Source organism: Aotus nancymaae, unplaced genomic scaffold, assembly GCF_030222135.1.
Source record: "Aotus nancymaae isolate 86718 unplaced genomic scaffold, 86718_ANA_hifiasm-v0.15.2.pri h1tg000053l, whole genome shotgun sequence".
In the NCBI taxonomy this organism is placed as follows: domain Eukaryota; kingdom Metazoa; phylum Chordata; class Mammalia; order Primates; family Aotidae; genus Aotus; species Aotus nancymaae.
Genome location: NW_026988467.1, coordinates 16,032,821 through 16,046,395, shown reverse-complemented (window position 1 = coordinate 16,046,395; position 13,575 = coordinate 16,032,821). Strand labels below are relative to the sequence as shown.

Here is a 13,575-nt window from a genome sequence, read left to right as displayed (position 1 = left end):
GCCACTGCACTCCAGCCTGGGTGACAGAGTGAGCCTTTGTCTCCCCAAGAAAAGGAAAATGTTTATGTGGCTGAATTTGATAATTTTGTCTTTTCTGAGACAGGGCCTTGCTCTCTTGTTCAGGGTGAAGTGTTGTGGCACAGTCATGGCTCACTGCAGCCTTGACCTCCTGGGGTCAAGCAATTCTCCCACCTCGGCCTCCGGTAGCTAGGACTACACATGTGCACCAGCACGCCCAGCTACTTTTTAAAGTTTGTGTGCATACAAGGTCTTGCTTTGTTTCCTAGGCTGGTCTTGAACTCCTGGCTTGCCTCAAGCAGTCCTCCCCTTGACCTCCCAAAGTGTTGGGTTTATAGACTGAGTCACTGTGCCTGGCTGGCCATATCTGACTTTTTTTTAGCCAAAATTTAGCTTCTGTCTTCTCTTTTCCATTTAGCCTTTCTTTCTTCCTTAATTTGTTACCTTAATGCCTGGGTTTAGGAAATTTAACTCTTCTAGTGCTTGACATTATAACTCTTAGGGGATGCTTTGACTTTTTCTCACCAGACATAGTCATCTTTTCTCTGTGGTAGGTTTCTGTCTACAATGAAGCAGAATGCCCTGCAAGGCATGGTACCCAATGAGACAGAAGATTTGAATGTGGAACACCTGCAGCTGCTCCTCCTCATTTTCCACAACTTCACTGAGACAGGCCGGCGGGCCATATTGACGCTTTTTGTCCAGATCATCCAGGAGTTGAGTGTTAACATGGATGCTCAGATGCGCTCTGTGCCACTCATCTTGGCTCGCCTCCTTCTCATCTTTGATTATCTGCTTCATCAGTACTCCAAAGCCCCTGTGTATCTGTTTGAGCAGGTACAAACCAACACATTCTTTTTTGCTTTGCCATTATACAGAGCTTTGTTCTTCTAAGTGGTTACCATGATCCACAGCCCAGATGACCTGCTCACTTTAGGTCTTAGGTGTTGGTAGGTTGATGGGTAGGATTAGGAGAACCACTGAGACTTGTACTTTATGTTTAGCCTGAAGTGATTAATGTAATTACTTGATTTGATGCATCTGTTAAAATTGGGATGTAGGCTGTGTTCAAAGGCATTCTTCCACAGATTACCCTGTTGTACCTGTGTCTGATGCAGTGTCCTGAGCATCAGCCCTCAGTGAGTATTAGTGGTTGAATGACAGTCAAGTAGTAAATGTTATGGATTGTTAAATTCTTTTGTTATTAAGATCCAAAACGAGGATAGGAGGGTTTGTTCAGACTTACTGTGTTCAGCATTTCTTAAAATGTTTCAATGAGCACCATTCCCTTTATGTTCCATCAAAAAATGCATTCCAAAAGTAGTCACAGAAAAATATTTAAATTTTTATTTGGTTTGTGAGTTTCCCAGGCTTTGGTATACCAAGCTATTATCATGCCTGAGTGAAAAACTGAATGGTGCCCAATGAGACAGAAGATTTGAACGTAGAACACCCACCTTCAGATTACCAAGATTCAATATACCGAGCTATTATCATGCCTAAGTGAAAAGCTGAATGGTGACTGTGTATCTTTTAATTTTAGTATTTGTGTTTTAAAAGGTACAGCATAACCTGCTAAGTCCTCCTTTTGGGTGGGCAAGTGGATCCCAGGACAGCAACAGCCGCCGGGTGACCACTCCTCTCTATCATGGGTTCAAAGAAGTAGAGGAAAACTGGTCTAAGCATTTCTCATCAGGTCAGAAAGAAGACTGTCAGTAAGAAACTGACTTACTGATTCTCATTGGCGGGATTGAATTTGAAGCTTAGAGACTCTTAAAGGATCTTTGGTCATTTGCTTTAGTGTAATCCCTATGGGTGGCAAATCACCTATAGATTAAAACATTTCAGAAATGGACTCCCACATAGCCTACATTTATATTTTTTAAAAAATTGAGGCCAGGTACTGTGGGTCATGCCTATAATCCCAGCACCTTGGGAGGCAGAGATGGGCGGATCATTTGAGGTCAGGAGTTTGAGACCAGCCTGGCCAACGTGGTGAAACCCTATCTCTAGTTAAAAAAAAAATAAAAAAATTTTAGCCAGGTTGGTGGTGCATGCCTGTAATCCAGCTACTTGGTTGGCTGAGGCAGGAGAATCACTCGAACCAGGGAAGCGGAAGTTGCAGTGAGCCGAGATTTCACCACTGCACTCCAGCCTGGGTGGCAGAATGAGACTCTGACTCAAGGGGAAAACAAAATTGAGGCTGAGCATGGTGGCTCATGCCTATAATCCCAGCCCTTTGGGAGGCCAAAGTGGGAGGATCGCTTGAACCCAGGAGTTTGAGACCAGCCTGGGCAACATAGATCCTGTCTACCAAAAAATCATTTTAATAAGTAGCCAGGCATGGTGGCACATGCCTGTGGTCCCAGCTCCTTGAAAGGATTGCTTGAGCTTGGGAGGTTGAGGCTGCAGTGAGCTGCGATCACGCCACTGTACTCCATCCTGGATGACAAAATAAGTCCCCTGTCTCAAAAAAATAAAAAACAAATTGAGACACAAAAATTCGGAATCCTGGTGTCTGGCTGTAGGGTACAATATATGGATTCTTGCCACTCTGTGTGATTAATTTTTCTTATTTTCCCTTAGAGTTGTGGTTCTAATGTACAGTTAAATTTCCTTTTGGTTCTTGGTGGCATGCTGGTCTGAAACGAATGTGAACATGAAATTATATCTAGTGTTTTTCTCGTATAGCAATTGTCTGTTCTTTGGATGAGTTATTTCTTGTGTTCATTTTTAGTATGTGTTTCCACTTATCCTAAGGATTATTAGATGTTAAGTGTATTTTGTAGAAACTTTCGTGAAGCCTTAGTATGAGGTTACTGTTATCTCTTACTATTTGATGTTAGGGAAATAGCATATAAGTTTAATGTGTTCAGACATTTGCTTGTAGAGCATCTTACTTAACTCTTAAGAGCAATAGTTCTCAATGGGTGATTTTGCCCCCTCCCCTCCAGGACTTTTGGCAATGTCTAGAAATAGTTTTGGTTGTCACAGCTGGGCCTGCTACTGGCATTCAGTGGGTAGAGGCCAGGGCTGCAGTTAAATCTCCTGTAATGCTCAGCATAGCCTCCCACAACAAACAGTTATCTGGCTCCAGATTTCAATATTGTTGAGGCTGGGAAACCTTGTTCTAAAGTATTTTCTGAGTTTTTACATTGTATACTAGTTAGACAGAGTTAAGAATGAAACATTGTTTTAATTGTTACTTTTCAGATGCTGTCCCACAACCCAGATTCTACTGTGTCCTGTCCCCAGAAGCCTCAGAGGATGATTTGAACCGACTCGATTCTGTGGTACCAGGAATTTAAAAACTGCATTTTACATGTTGGTCAAATGGTTTCCACCACAAACAGCCTACTAGGGGGAAAGGGAATGACTTACTTTTTATAGTCAGGAAATGTGATCTGTATTATGACTTGAGCTTATTCTAATAGGAAAATGTTACTTGGATTTATTTGTTGGGTGCACTTTTGCTGTGGGGGTTTTCCTTTCTGGATTGGCACCTCTGACACCTGATTTTTGAAGATAATCTTTGTTAGCGTTTTTCACATCCAAGTATTTTAATGGACAAAAAATAATTGCCTTACTTTCTTATTCTAAAGCCTGCAGTTGTGTGCCCACAGTAGCTTGCAAACAGTGTGAGTAAGGTCCCAGAATGGGAATCTGCTCCAAGGAGAAATGAACCAGTATATTTTGTCGATCATGAGGATAAGCGATAATACATAGGCAATGGGAAAAAATATTTTAAAAATAAAGAAATGATTGTCTTTCTTTCTTGATGTCAGGCATGTGATGTCCTTTTCTCCAAGCTTGTCAAGTATGATGAGCTTTATGCTGCACTGACAGCCCTGCTTGCAGCTGGGTCCCAGCTTGATACAGTGAGGAGAAAGGAAAACAAGAATGTAACAGCCTTGGTAAGACCATGGAACCCAGAGAAGTCTTCGGGTTGTGTGTGATCATTGATCATTTCTATCAGAAATTTCCTTCTGAGTTGTAATCAGTTTATTAAATATTGATTTGCAAAACTAACTGATACATCAGTATTTCTAGATAGTTTGGATAGCTATGTTCACCTTAAAGATAATTTTGTCAGTTTTGCATTTTTTTGGTTACCATTGAGAGAACTGTAATTTAAGAGTTAGTGGTCCCCCCCAAGTGCTTTAGGTCCTGTGAATATTGGTTGATGTGTGAAATTGAAAGCCTCACACTTCAGATTTTTCTGTGGCTCTGTTACTGTGTCTCTATACTTCTAGAAGCAATTTCAGGCCACAGAAAAGGACAGCTGATTCCAGTCCTGCTAAACAGAGTGTCCTGCCCTCTTTTGGTTAATTGGTAAATTAATTGGGGAGCTGAAGTTGTCTTGGAATAGCCTTTTTGGTATGAGAAATGTACAGAATATGGAGCAAATTATATGTATGTGTGTTCTGCCATTTTCTGCTTAGGTGCACTCTCTAGAAAGATCTGGAGAATAGGCTTGGGGGCCAAATCTCTGTTGAAAATCAGGACTCTACACAGTTCTGCTTTAAAAGTTGTATTTGGAGCAGTTCTTACTGTGAAAGAGATATTGAGGCAATACCTAGTACTACCTCTATGCTCCTTTTGCTTTCTCCAGGAGGCCTGTGCCCTTCAGTATTACTTTTTGATATTGTGGAGGATCCTAGGAATTTTGCCACCATCAAAGACTTACATTAACCAGCTATCTATGAACTCACCTGAGATGAGTGAATGTGACATCTTGCACACTCTGCGATGGTCTTCTCGGCTCCGGATCAGCTCCTATGTCAACTGGATAAAGGTACCACAGCGGAACACAGAGCTTGCTGCTAAGAGTATTCAAAGTCAAAGTGTTTTGTGCTTACTGGAGCTTTTAAATTTGAAGATAATGAAAGCTTAGATTCTGCCTATATTGATCTCCTAAACACTTTTTCTTGCTGTCCAAATAGGATCACCTTATCAAACAGGGAATGAAGGCTGAGCATGCTAGCTCACTCCTAGAGCTGGCATCCACTGCCAAGTGTAGCTCAGTGAAATACGATGTTGAAATAGTGGAGGAATACTTCGCTCGACAGGTATGTAGTATTGGAACCATAATGATAGAACTTGGCTTCTACCTTAGCCTTTTGCCACAACTAATTATATTTTGCATATTTTTAAAGATCTCATCCTTCTGTAGTATCGATTGTACCACCGTCTTGCAGCTGCATGAAATTCCCAGTCTGCAGTCCATCTACACCCTTGATGCCGCCATCTCAAAGGTCCAGGTCTCTTTGGATGAGCATTTTTCTAAGATGGCTGCTGAGACCGATCCTCATAAGTCGTCTGAGATTACCAAGAACCTACTTCCAGCCACGCTACAACTCATTGACACCTATGCATCATTCACCAGGTGTGGTGACCTGCCTGCCCAGAGATGCACATGACTCTTCACTCTGCAGATCTGCCAGTGACTCAGAATTTTATGTTTTTTCTGTTTTGTCAGCTTAGGGGTTTTTCCCCATAGTATAATGCTTTCTTCTCTAGAATGAAGGGGTGCTTGATGAGGGAATTTTCAAATAGTGTAGAAAGAATCAGGAGGAAGTTTAATGTCTATAATTCTTTAAATATTTTGTACCATTTGAGTTACAGGATACAAAGAAAGGTGATATAATTTTTCTAAACACTGTCATTTCTGTTATTAACTGAGTTAAAGCTCCTTAAATGCTCTTTATTATTATTAAAATAACTTTTTTTTTTTTTGAGATGGAGTCTCGCTCTTGTTGCCCAGGCTGGAGTGCAGTGGTATGATCTTGGCTCAATGCAACCTCCACCTCCTGGGTTCAAGTGATTCTCCTGCCTCAGCCTCCTGAGTAGCTGGGATTACAGGCATGTGCCACCACACCATGGCTAATTTTTGTATTTTTGGTAGAGGTGGGGTTTCACCATGTTGGCCAGGCTGGTCTCGAACTGCTCACCTTAGGTGATCCACCCACCTCAGCTTACCAAATTGCTGGGATTACAGGCATGAGCCACCACGCCTGGCCCTTAAATTCTCTTTAAATGTCATAATATGTAGTTGGAGAAAAAAATTTCCGAATGATTTAGAAGTTATTTGAAATTCAACTCTTTCTATAACAAAGACTGCAAATTGCATGCCCTGTAGACTTTGTCTGTATGGTGTTTAAATATGTTAAAGTTAATTTCAGTATATAAAATTGGGAGATTATTCACAATTTCTAGATTTCTGGCTTTTCTTAAATTGGAAGAACTGGCAAAACCGGGCCTGACTTCCCAAACAACAGTAACAGAATGGAGCCAAGAATGAGTTCCCCTTGTAGGAGTTCTCGCCGGACTCTCTTAAGCTTATTTACTTTATCTTGTCCCTGTCGGACCTCAGTGTTCACTCCTGTTCTGTGGGGCTTTTTTTTTTTTTTTTTTGAGATGGAGGCTTGCTTTGTCACCTAGGCCGGAGTGCAGTATCGCAAACTTGGCTTACTGCAACCTCTGCCTCCTGGGTTCAAATGATTCTCCTCAGCCTCCCAAGTACCTGGGACAGGTGTGCACCACCACACTCAGCTAATTTTTGTATTTTCAGTAGAAACGGGGTTTCTCCATGTTGGCCAGCCTGGTCTCAAAACTCCTGACCTCAGGTGATCCACCTGCCCCAGACTCCCAGAGTGCTGGGATTACAGTCTTGAGCCACCGTGTGCCCAGCTCTATGGGGTTTTAGGCTGCTTTAAAGGGGCCTGGATCTTTGTCAGACTTAACTAAGCTGTCTCTTAGTATGACTGCCTTGCAGAAGATAGAGGGCGGCTGTTTGAGGCAGATTTTATAAACAAATGTATGTGGCTGCAGGTACTTTTCTCAGTGCTAGGGTTATAGCAGTAGCCAAAGCCAACCAAGTCATTGCCCTCTGGAGATTAATAGGCTCTAATCTGGCCTATTAGGCCAGTGCTTTCCACACTGAACTATTAACGTTCCCGGCCCGTAAGTTTGCAAAATGTTGGATAAACAGTTTGTTTTGTTTTGTTTTGTTTAAAAATACATAGTATTCAGAGCCTTTACATTGTCAATCTTCTGAGGTGGGGGAAGGGGGATGGATATAGTATTCACTGTTTCTCAGACTTGTCAGGAAATCATGTTTTGGGAACATTTCAGAGGAGGAGCCATTCTTTGGGAAACAATTACCCATTGGAATTCTTATGAGACCAGGAAGGGGCAGGCACTATCAACTATGTTAAATAGATTAGGAAACCGAGATAGAGGATTTTCAGCCCAGCTAGGGTTAGTTTTTCCTAACTGATGGGATTAGATTCCTATGGCTTTACTTTCCCCCTGTTTTTCCCCCAGAGCCTATTTGCTGCAGAACTTTAATGAAGAGGGAACAACTGAGAAACCTTCCAAGGAGAAACTGCAAGGCTTTGCTGCTGTTTTGGCTATTGGCTCTAGTAGGTGCAAGGCAAATACTCTGGGTAAGTGAATGAATGTGCTTTTGAATAATATTATTACAACAGCTGCTATTGTTAATACTACTACTTCTCTCCCTTGCTGCCTACTGGCTTTTACCATTTATTGGAGCCTTTTTGTGTATCAAGCATTTACATAGGTTTATCTGTTTTGATCTTCACAATAACCTTTACTCTTTAGAAACTCAGGCCTAGAGAGGTTATTTGTCCAAAATCCTGCATCTTGCAAGTGATGGATCTGTGATCCAAACCAGGATCTGTTTGTTCCAAAGCATAAGACTATTTTGCCTTTAGCACAGATCTCCCCTCCCCCGCACCCCTTCTCCATCCCCACCACCCCCTCGGCCAGACTGGAGTGCAGTGGCACTGTCACAGCTCACTGCAGCCTTGACCTCCTGTGTTCAAGCAGTCCCCCTGCTGCAGCCTCCCAAGTAGCTGGGTCTGCAGGCACACACCACCTCACCAGATAATTTTTAAATTTTTTCGTAGAGGTGAGGTCTTGTTATGTTGCCCAGGCTGGTGTTCTTTTCATTAATAGAGGATAGGAAGATTAGCAAGCTAGTACTTTGTGCCTGGAAAATTCTCTTTGCTCGGTTAGGAATGATTTGGGAGAAATTGAGGGTAGAAAATCTAAGGGCTGGATTGGAGTTAAGTATAGTTCTTATTGTTTAAAATTTACAGCTATTTGTATTTTCCTTAATTTCAAGCTTTAAATATTCATTGAACATTCGTTGAACATTGCACTGCTTCATTGAATGCTGCTCTTAATGTGTGTTATGATCCCTGTCCTTAAGATTTGTCTTAAAGAGAAAAGATATCAAGAGAAAAGTGATACCTGTTTATAGAAAGGAGAGCAGATGTTTAATGGTGATTTCAGTCTGACTTGCAATGACTCACCCTCACTTCACATCTTATTTTCAGTTGTCTTCTTTACTTGTACGATTAGAAAGTGAATATAATGGGAAATGAAAACCTTACAATTGAGAGTGTTAGCTATTAAGCAATTAACTGGTTCTTGGACATAGTACTGCTATTAAAATATCGATTTAAGCCATCTTACTAATTATTTTGACAGCCTGGGCTGTACTGTTTCTTTGTGCATTTGGGTTTGGCTTTTAACGTGCTCTGTGTCATTCCCTCTTTGTTGTGATGATTCCTTGTCCTTTTTGTCGCCTCCAGGTCCGACACTGGTTCAGAATTTGCCATCGTCAGTGCAGGCTGTGTGTGAGTCCTGGAACAACATCAATACCAATGAATTTCCCAATATTGGATCCTGGGTGAGTTCCTATCTGTTCCAGGGGTAGAAATCCTGAGTGCTAGCCATTCTGTCTTTTGTTCTCGATTCTAAAGGAATTAGGCTTAAACTAGCTATCAAAAGATCATATACTGCAGTAGTATTGGCTATGACTGAATCAATAATCAATGCATTTAATCACCTAATTGTTTCTCATATGTCCTTTTTGCTTAGAAGTTTGTGTTATCAGAAGACAAATCATTTTATTTATTTGAGCCTCAGTTTCTTGACCAGTTGAATGTTGGGCTGTGATGATTCAATGTATTGAATGTTAAGTGTCTAGCATATTATCTAGCAAATGAATTCTTAATACATGTTAACTGTTTCCTTTGTAGGTTATATGTCAGGAACCTGCTCCTTTTTTTAACAGTTTTACGGGGTCACTTTTAGCTTCTCTAGGCTTTTAGATACTACCAAGTCTTCTGTCAGTTTACTTGCTCTTTGTATATCCTCTGCTCAGACGACCTCTATTAACCGATTATTCGCTTACTGAAGTTCTTTTGGAAAGCTAAATATTATAGTCTTGTTATCCCTGCCTTATGATCGTGATCTCTCTTTACACCACCCAGAGCTTTAGTAGAGACCAGATGCGTTGCAAAATCCAGTTCCTTCTCAGTCATTATAGACAAACAATAGTTTTACTTTAAATATAGTGTATTATATTATATTCTAATCATTTGAAAGTGGTATTGAATATTTGTTGCATTTAACTGTTAACTTTGTACTAATTAAAATTTAACTACTTCCTTTTCCCCACCCCACTGTCCTTCCCAGGATGAATAGCAGTGTGTACTGAGTAGAGGCCATTGTTTACAAACCTCAGTGGTGTCTTAGTTTTTATCAGTTTTTTTTTCATGTGAGAATTTTTCCAGGGTAGATGGCCTATCCATTTACATCTGCTTTGCTTCCTTTCAGCGCAATGCCTTTGCCAATGACACCATCCCTTCAGAGAGTTATATCAGTGCAGTGCAGGCTGCACACTTGGGGACTCTCTGTAGCCAAAGTCTGCCCCTGGCTGCTTCCCTGAAGCATACCCTCCTCTCCCTGGTCAGGTTGACTGGAGATCTTATTGTGTGAGTACCTGCTACAGAGCCCCAGGGACTCTATGTCTGTATTTTATTGGGTTAAAGGGGGACAGTGAGAGTTTTTATAACTATGTAGTAATGCTTTCCTGTATACTTCTTTAGCAAAAAGAACCTGTTGCTTTAAACTGTGAGCACTTAGCTAGAATGATTTTTTAACTTAGAGCTGAAAGACAATAGAGTACCTCGTCCTCTCTGTGTATTTTTCAGAAAAGGCATGCTGGTTTTAAGCCATACTGCAATTTGGAGATGTCTTGGGTTTAACTTAAAATGATAGCGACAGATTATTTGATAATCTTTCTCCAGAATCATAGTGGGATAAATTCCACCATTGTAGGGACTAGACCAGACCAATGGGGGGACTATTTTGTTTTCTTGTACATAGGTAACAGGTAAAGTCAGATATCATATTGCCCTAAAAGTGATCCAGGTTCCTGGGAGTTCTGGAAGGTTTGTCTGGGATGAAATACTTGCTTTGGTTTCAGTTAATTTTCTTTGTTGAATATTATAAAACGCAGCTCATTAATTTGATGTTTTAATAAATGGATTTTTCCAATGAAAATATTTGTTTCTGATACAGTAATGAAAAAGAAGAATATGAAATTGTATGATTATACCTGTGTGTAAAATAGCTATCATGGGAAAAAAGACGAATAAATGCCCTTGTGCAATCCCCTTTGCCTTCCGGCACATAGTTGAATTACTCTTATCTTTGCTTTGCAGCTTTTTAGGGAAATGTAGTCACTAACTTGATTTCATTTTCTTTGCTGAAGTTGGTCAGATGAGATGAACCCACCACAGGTAATTCGGACCCTGCTACCTCTTCTTTTGGAATCAAGCACTGAGAGTGTTGCTGAGATCAGTAGCAACTCCCTGGAACGCATCTTGGGCCCTGCTGAGTCTGATGAGTTCTTGGCGCGTGTTTATGAGAAGCTGATCACTGGTTGTTACAACATTCTGGCCAATCATGCAGATCCTAACAGGTGAGCCGGATGGAGAACAGTCAGGTTCCTGTAACCTACTGCTACTATCAGCACTGCTACTATCACTACTACCAACACTGCTGCCATTTTGTAATTAATTAATAGCTTACTGTTCGTGTGTGTGTGTGTGTGTGTGTGTGTGTGTGTGTGTGTGTGTGTGTTTTATTCTGAGACATGGTCTTACTCTGTCACCCAGGCTGCAGTGCAGTGGAGCTCACTGCAACCTCTGCCTCCAGTCTCAAGCAATCCTCCTACCTCAGCCTCCCGAGTAGCTGGGACTACAGGTGCACACCACCATGCCTGGCTGATTTTTTTTTTTTTTTTTTGGTAGAGATGGGGTTTGTCGTGTTGTGTAGGCTGGCCTTGAACTCCTGGGTTCAAGCAATCCTCCTGCCTTGGCCCCCCAAAGTGCTGGGATTACAATCGTGAGCCACTGCACATGGCCACTTTATTGTTATTTGTGTTTTTCAACAGAAAATTCTGTACTCATGTGCATTCTGCATGAGTTTTTTGGAGTCCTCTTTTGTGATTAATTCTTAGGAATAAAGAAAATGGAAGACTTAAATGTTCAGATTTGAAGACTTAAAATTGTTTACTAAATGACTACCAAGTGCTGCACTAGTTCTGCTGAGATGTACAGAGGACCTCACTGAAATTGGTTTCTAATATTTTGGTGACTCTGCTGCTGAAATGAGTGTGGAATGGGTGGTCCCACAGCATAGCTGGACCTTGATAGTTTAGGCCACATTGCTGTAGATGAGCTGTACACTTTCACCTCACTGAGAATTCTGTTTCACTTTCGAAGGTGCCACATGTTGGAATTTCCTGTCTCTTTGTTGTTGAGTAGTCCAGGTTTTCGTCACGGATTCCTTTTATTCTCTTTCTCCTCTTTTTCTTTTTAACAGATAAGTAATTTCAGACACTTTTAGCTGTGTAGAGATGATTTGTCCAAAGTGTCTTTTTCCCTAAATCACTGGCAGATCTGGATTAGGACTGAGCTTTAGATGCCTTTCCTGTTTAGTTTCCTAAGAAGGAGGGTAGAAAAATAAAGTTGAGGGGTTGCTGTTAATTCAGTAAACATTTTTTGAACACCTACTTTGTGCCAGGCTTTATGTTAAGCTTTGGCAAAACAAAATTGGACATTGCCCTCAAGGTCAAACAGACAAACTTTGGATTTTAATAAATCACTATGAGGAGGACATTGAAACAGGTCTTAGTACTGGTAATTAAGTTTTCTATTTGATCCTCAGTGGACTGGATGAATCCATCCTGGAGGAATGTCTTCAGTACTTGGAAAAGCAGCTGGAAAGCAGCCAGGCTCGTAAAGCTATGGAGGAGTTTTTCTCTGACAGGTGAGTTGTGTTTTGCTTTATTCAGTGAATATTTTTTGAATGCCTCTTGAAAGCAAGGGGCTATGTATGTTGATTTAGGTACTTCTTATCAGCAATACTTAAGACTTGCTTAGGTGTCTGCACTTTGGGGAGTTAATTGCTGATTCTTTGGGGTTATTGGTGAGGAGGTTAATTTCATGAACACCTTGTGTTATTGACTCATAAGTGGCCATTTTCCCCAGAGGAGATGAGATTGTGAAGACGGGTTGCTTTTTATGTGAGGCTTAATGTGATTCTTCCATTTTTCTCCTCTCCTGCCTCCCAGTGGAGAACTTGTACAGATCATGATGGCAACAGCCAATGAGAACCTCTCTGCTAAATTCTGTAACCGAGTTTTGAAATTCTTCACCAAACTCTTCCAGCTGAGTGAGTGACAGCTTTTAGTAATCTTCTTACGGGAACTTTGATGTCTGGCTAATACTGTGCATATCTTCTGCCTGAGTTTAACTACAGCATGAAAATGCTAACAAGTGGAGAGAATCCCTCAGAAAGTTTGGAAGGAAGTTGAAAACTTGCTTTGGAGCCTTTTCCCCTTTCCTGGCTCACAGTTTGCCCCTTCTTTCCCTTCCTCTTCCCCTTCTTTACTGACCCTGCCCTCTTGGTCTGCTCCTAGCTGAGAAGAGCCCTAACCCGAGCCTGTTGCATCTCTGCGGCTCCCTGGCACAGCTGGCCTGTGTGGAGCCTGTGCGCCTGCAGGCCTGGCTCACCCGCATGACTACATCACCCCCAAAAGATTCTGATCAGCTGGATGTAATTCAGGAGAATCGGCAGCTGCTGCAGTTACTGACTACATACATTGTTCGGGAAAACAGGTAGAACAACTGCATTTCTGTCATGCTTCCCGAGCAACCCCGGAAATATGGTGATATTTGCAGTTATCTTTCCTGTGGGCACCAGTCTTAGCATTTTGAGCATTTTTATATCTACTTGTCTCTGGACTCAAGTATTCTAGTGTAGCTCCTTGGCTTTTTTCCCCCATGGAAAAACTTTTGGAATGACTTGGCCTGTCGGTTACAACCTGAGTGAATGTTTTATGCTCTAGTAGCTCAAGTTCAAAGCTGGGATTGGTATTATAGTTATGTGTTCAATGTTTAATTTTTTTTTTTTTTTTTTGAGACAGAGTTTCACTCTTGTTACCCAGGCTGGAGTGCAATGGCGTGATCTCGGCTCACCGCAACCTCTGCCTCCTGGGTTCAGGCAATTCTCCTGCCTCAGCCTCCTGAGTAGCTGGGATTACAGGCATGCGCCACCATGCCCAGCTAATATTTTGTATTTTTAGTAGAGACGGGGTTTCACCATGTTGACCAGGATGGTCTCGATTCAATGTTTAATTTAAAACTTCATTGATAATACGCAGAATGAGAT

At 41.4% G+C, this 13,575-nt stretch overlaps 1 protein-coding gene across 4 annotated transcripts in view; it reads left to right on the top strand.

Moving 5' to 3' along the window:
- The window catches only part of UBR4 (ubiquitin protein ligase E3 component n-recognin 4), a 139,581-nt gene that overhangs the window by 32,845 nt on the left and 93,161 nt on the right, over nucleotides 1-13,575 (top strand). For all 4 annotated transcript variants that reach the window (XM_021668430.2, XM_064363364.1, XM_064363365.1 and 1 more), the window contains exons 19-32: nucleotides 573-855; nucleotides 1,579-1,714; nucleotides 3,232-3,311; nucleotides 3,804-3,932; nucleotides 4,631-4,813; nucleotides 4,962-5,087; nucleotides 5,175-5,404; nucleotides 7,345-7,466; nucleotides 8,640-8,737; nucleotides 9,670-9,827; nucleotides 10,610-10,819; nucleotides 12,070-12,171; nucleotides 12,476-12,576; nucleotides 12,824-13,022. In XM_021668430.2, coding sequence (XP_021524105.2) covers nucleotides 573-855; nucleotides 1,579-1,714; nucleotides 3,232-3,311; nucleotides 3,804-3,932; nucleotides 4,631-4,813; nucleotides 4,962-5,087; nucleotides 5,175-5,404; nucleotides 7,345-7,466; nucleotides 8,640-8,737; nucleotides 9,670-9,827; nucleotides 10,610-10,819; nucleotides 12,070-12,171; nucleotides 12,476-12,576; nucleotides 12,824-13,022 — 2,157 coding nt within the window. The remainder of the gene's footprint in view (nucleotides 1-572; nucleotides 856-1,578; nucleotides 1,715-3,231; nucleotides 3,312-3,803; nucleotides 3,933-4,630; nucleotides 4,814-4,961; nucleotides 5,088-5,174; nucleotides 5,405-7,344; nucleotides 7,467-8,639; nucleotides 8,738-9,669; nucleotides 9,828-10,609; nucleotides 10,820-12,069; nucleotides 12,172-12,475; nucleotides 12,577-12,823; nucleotides 13,023-13,575) is intronic.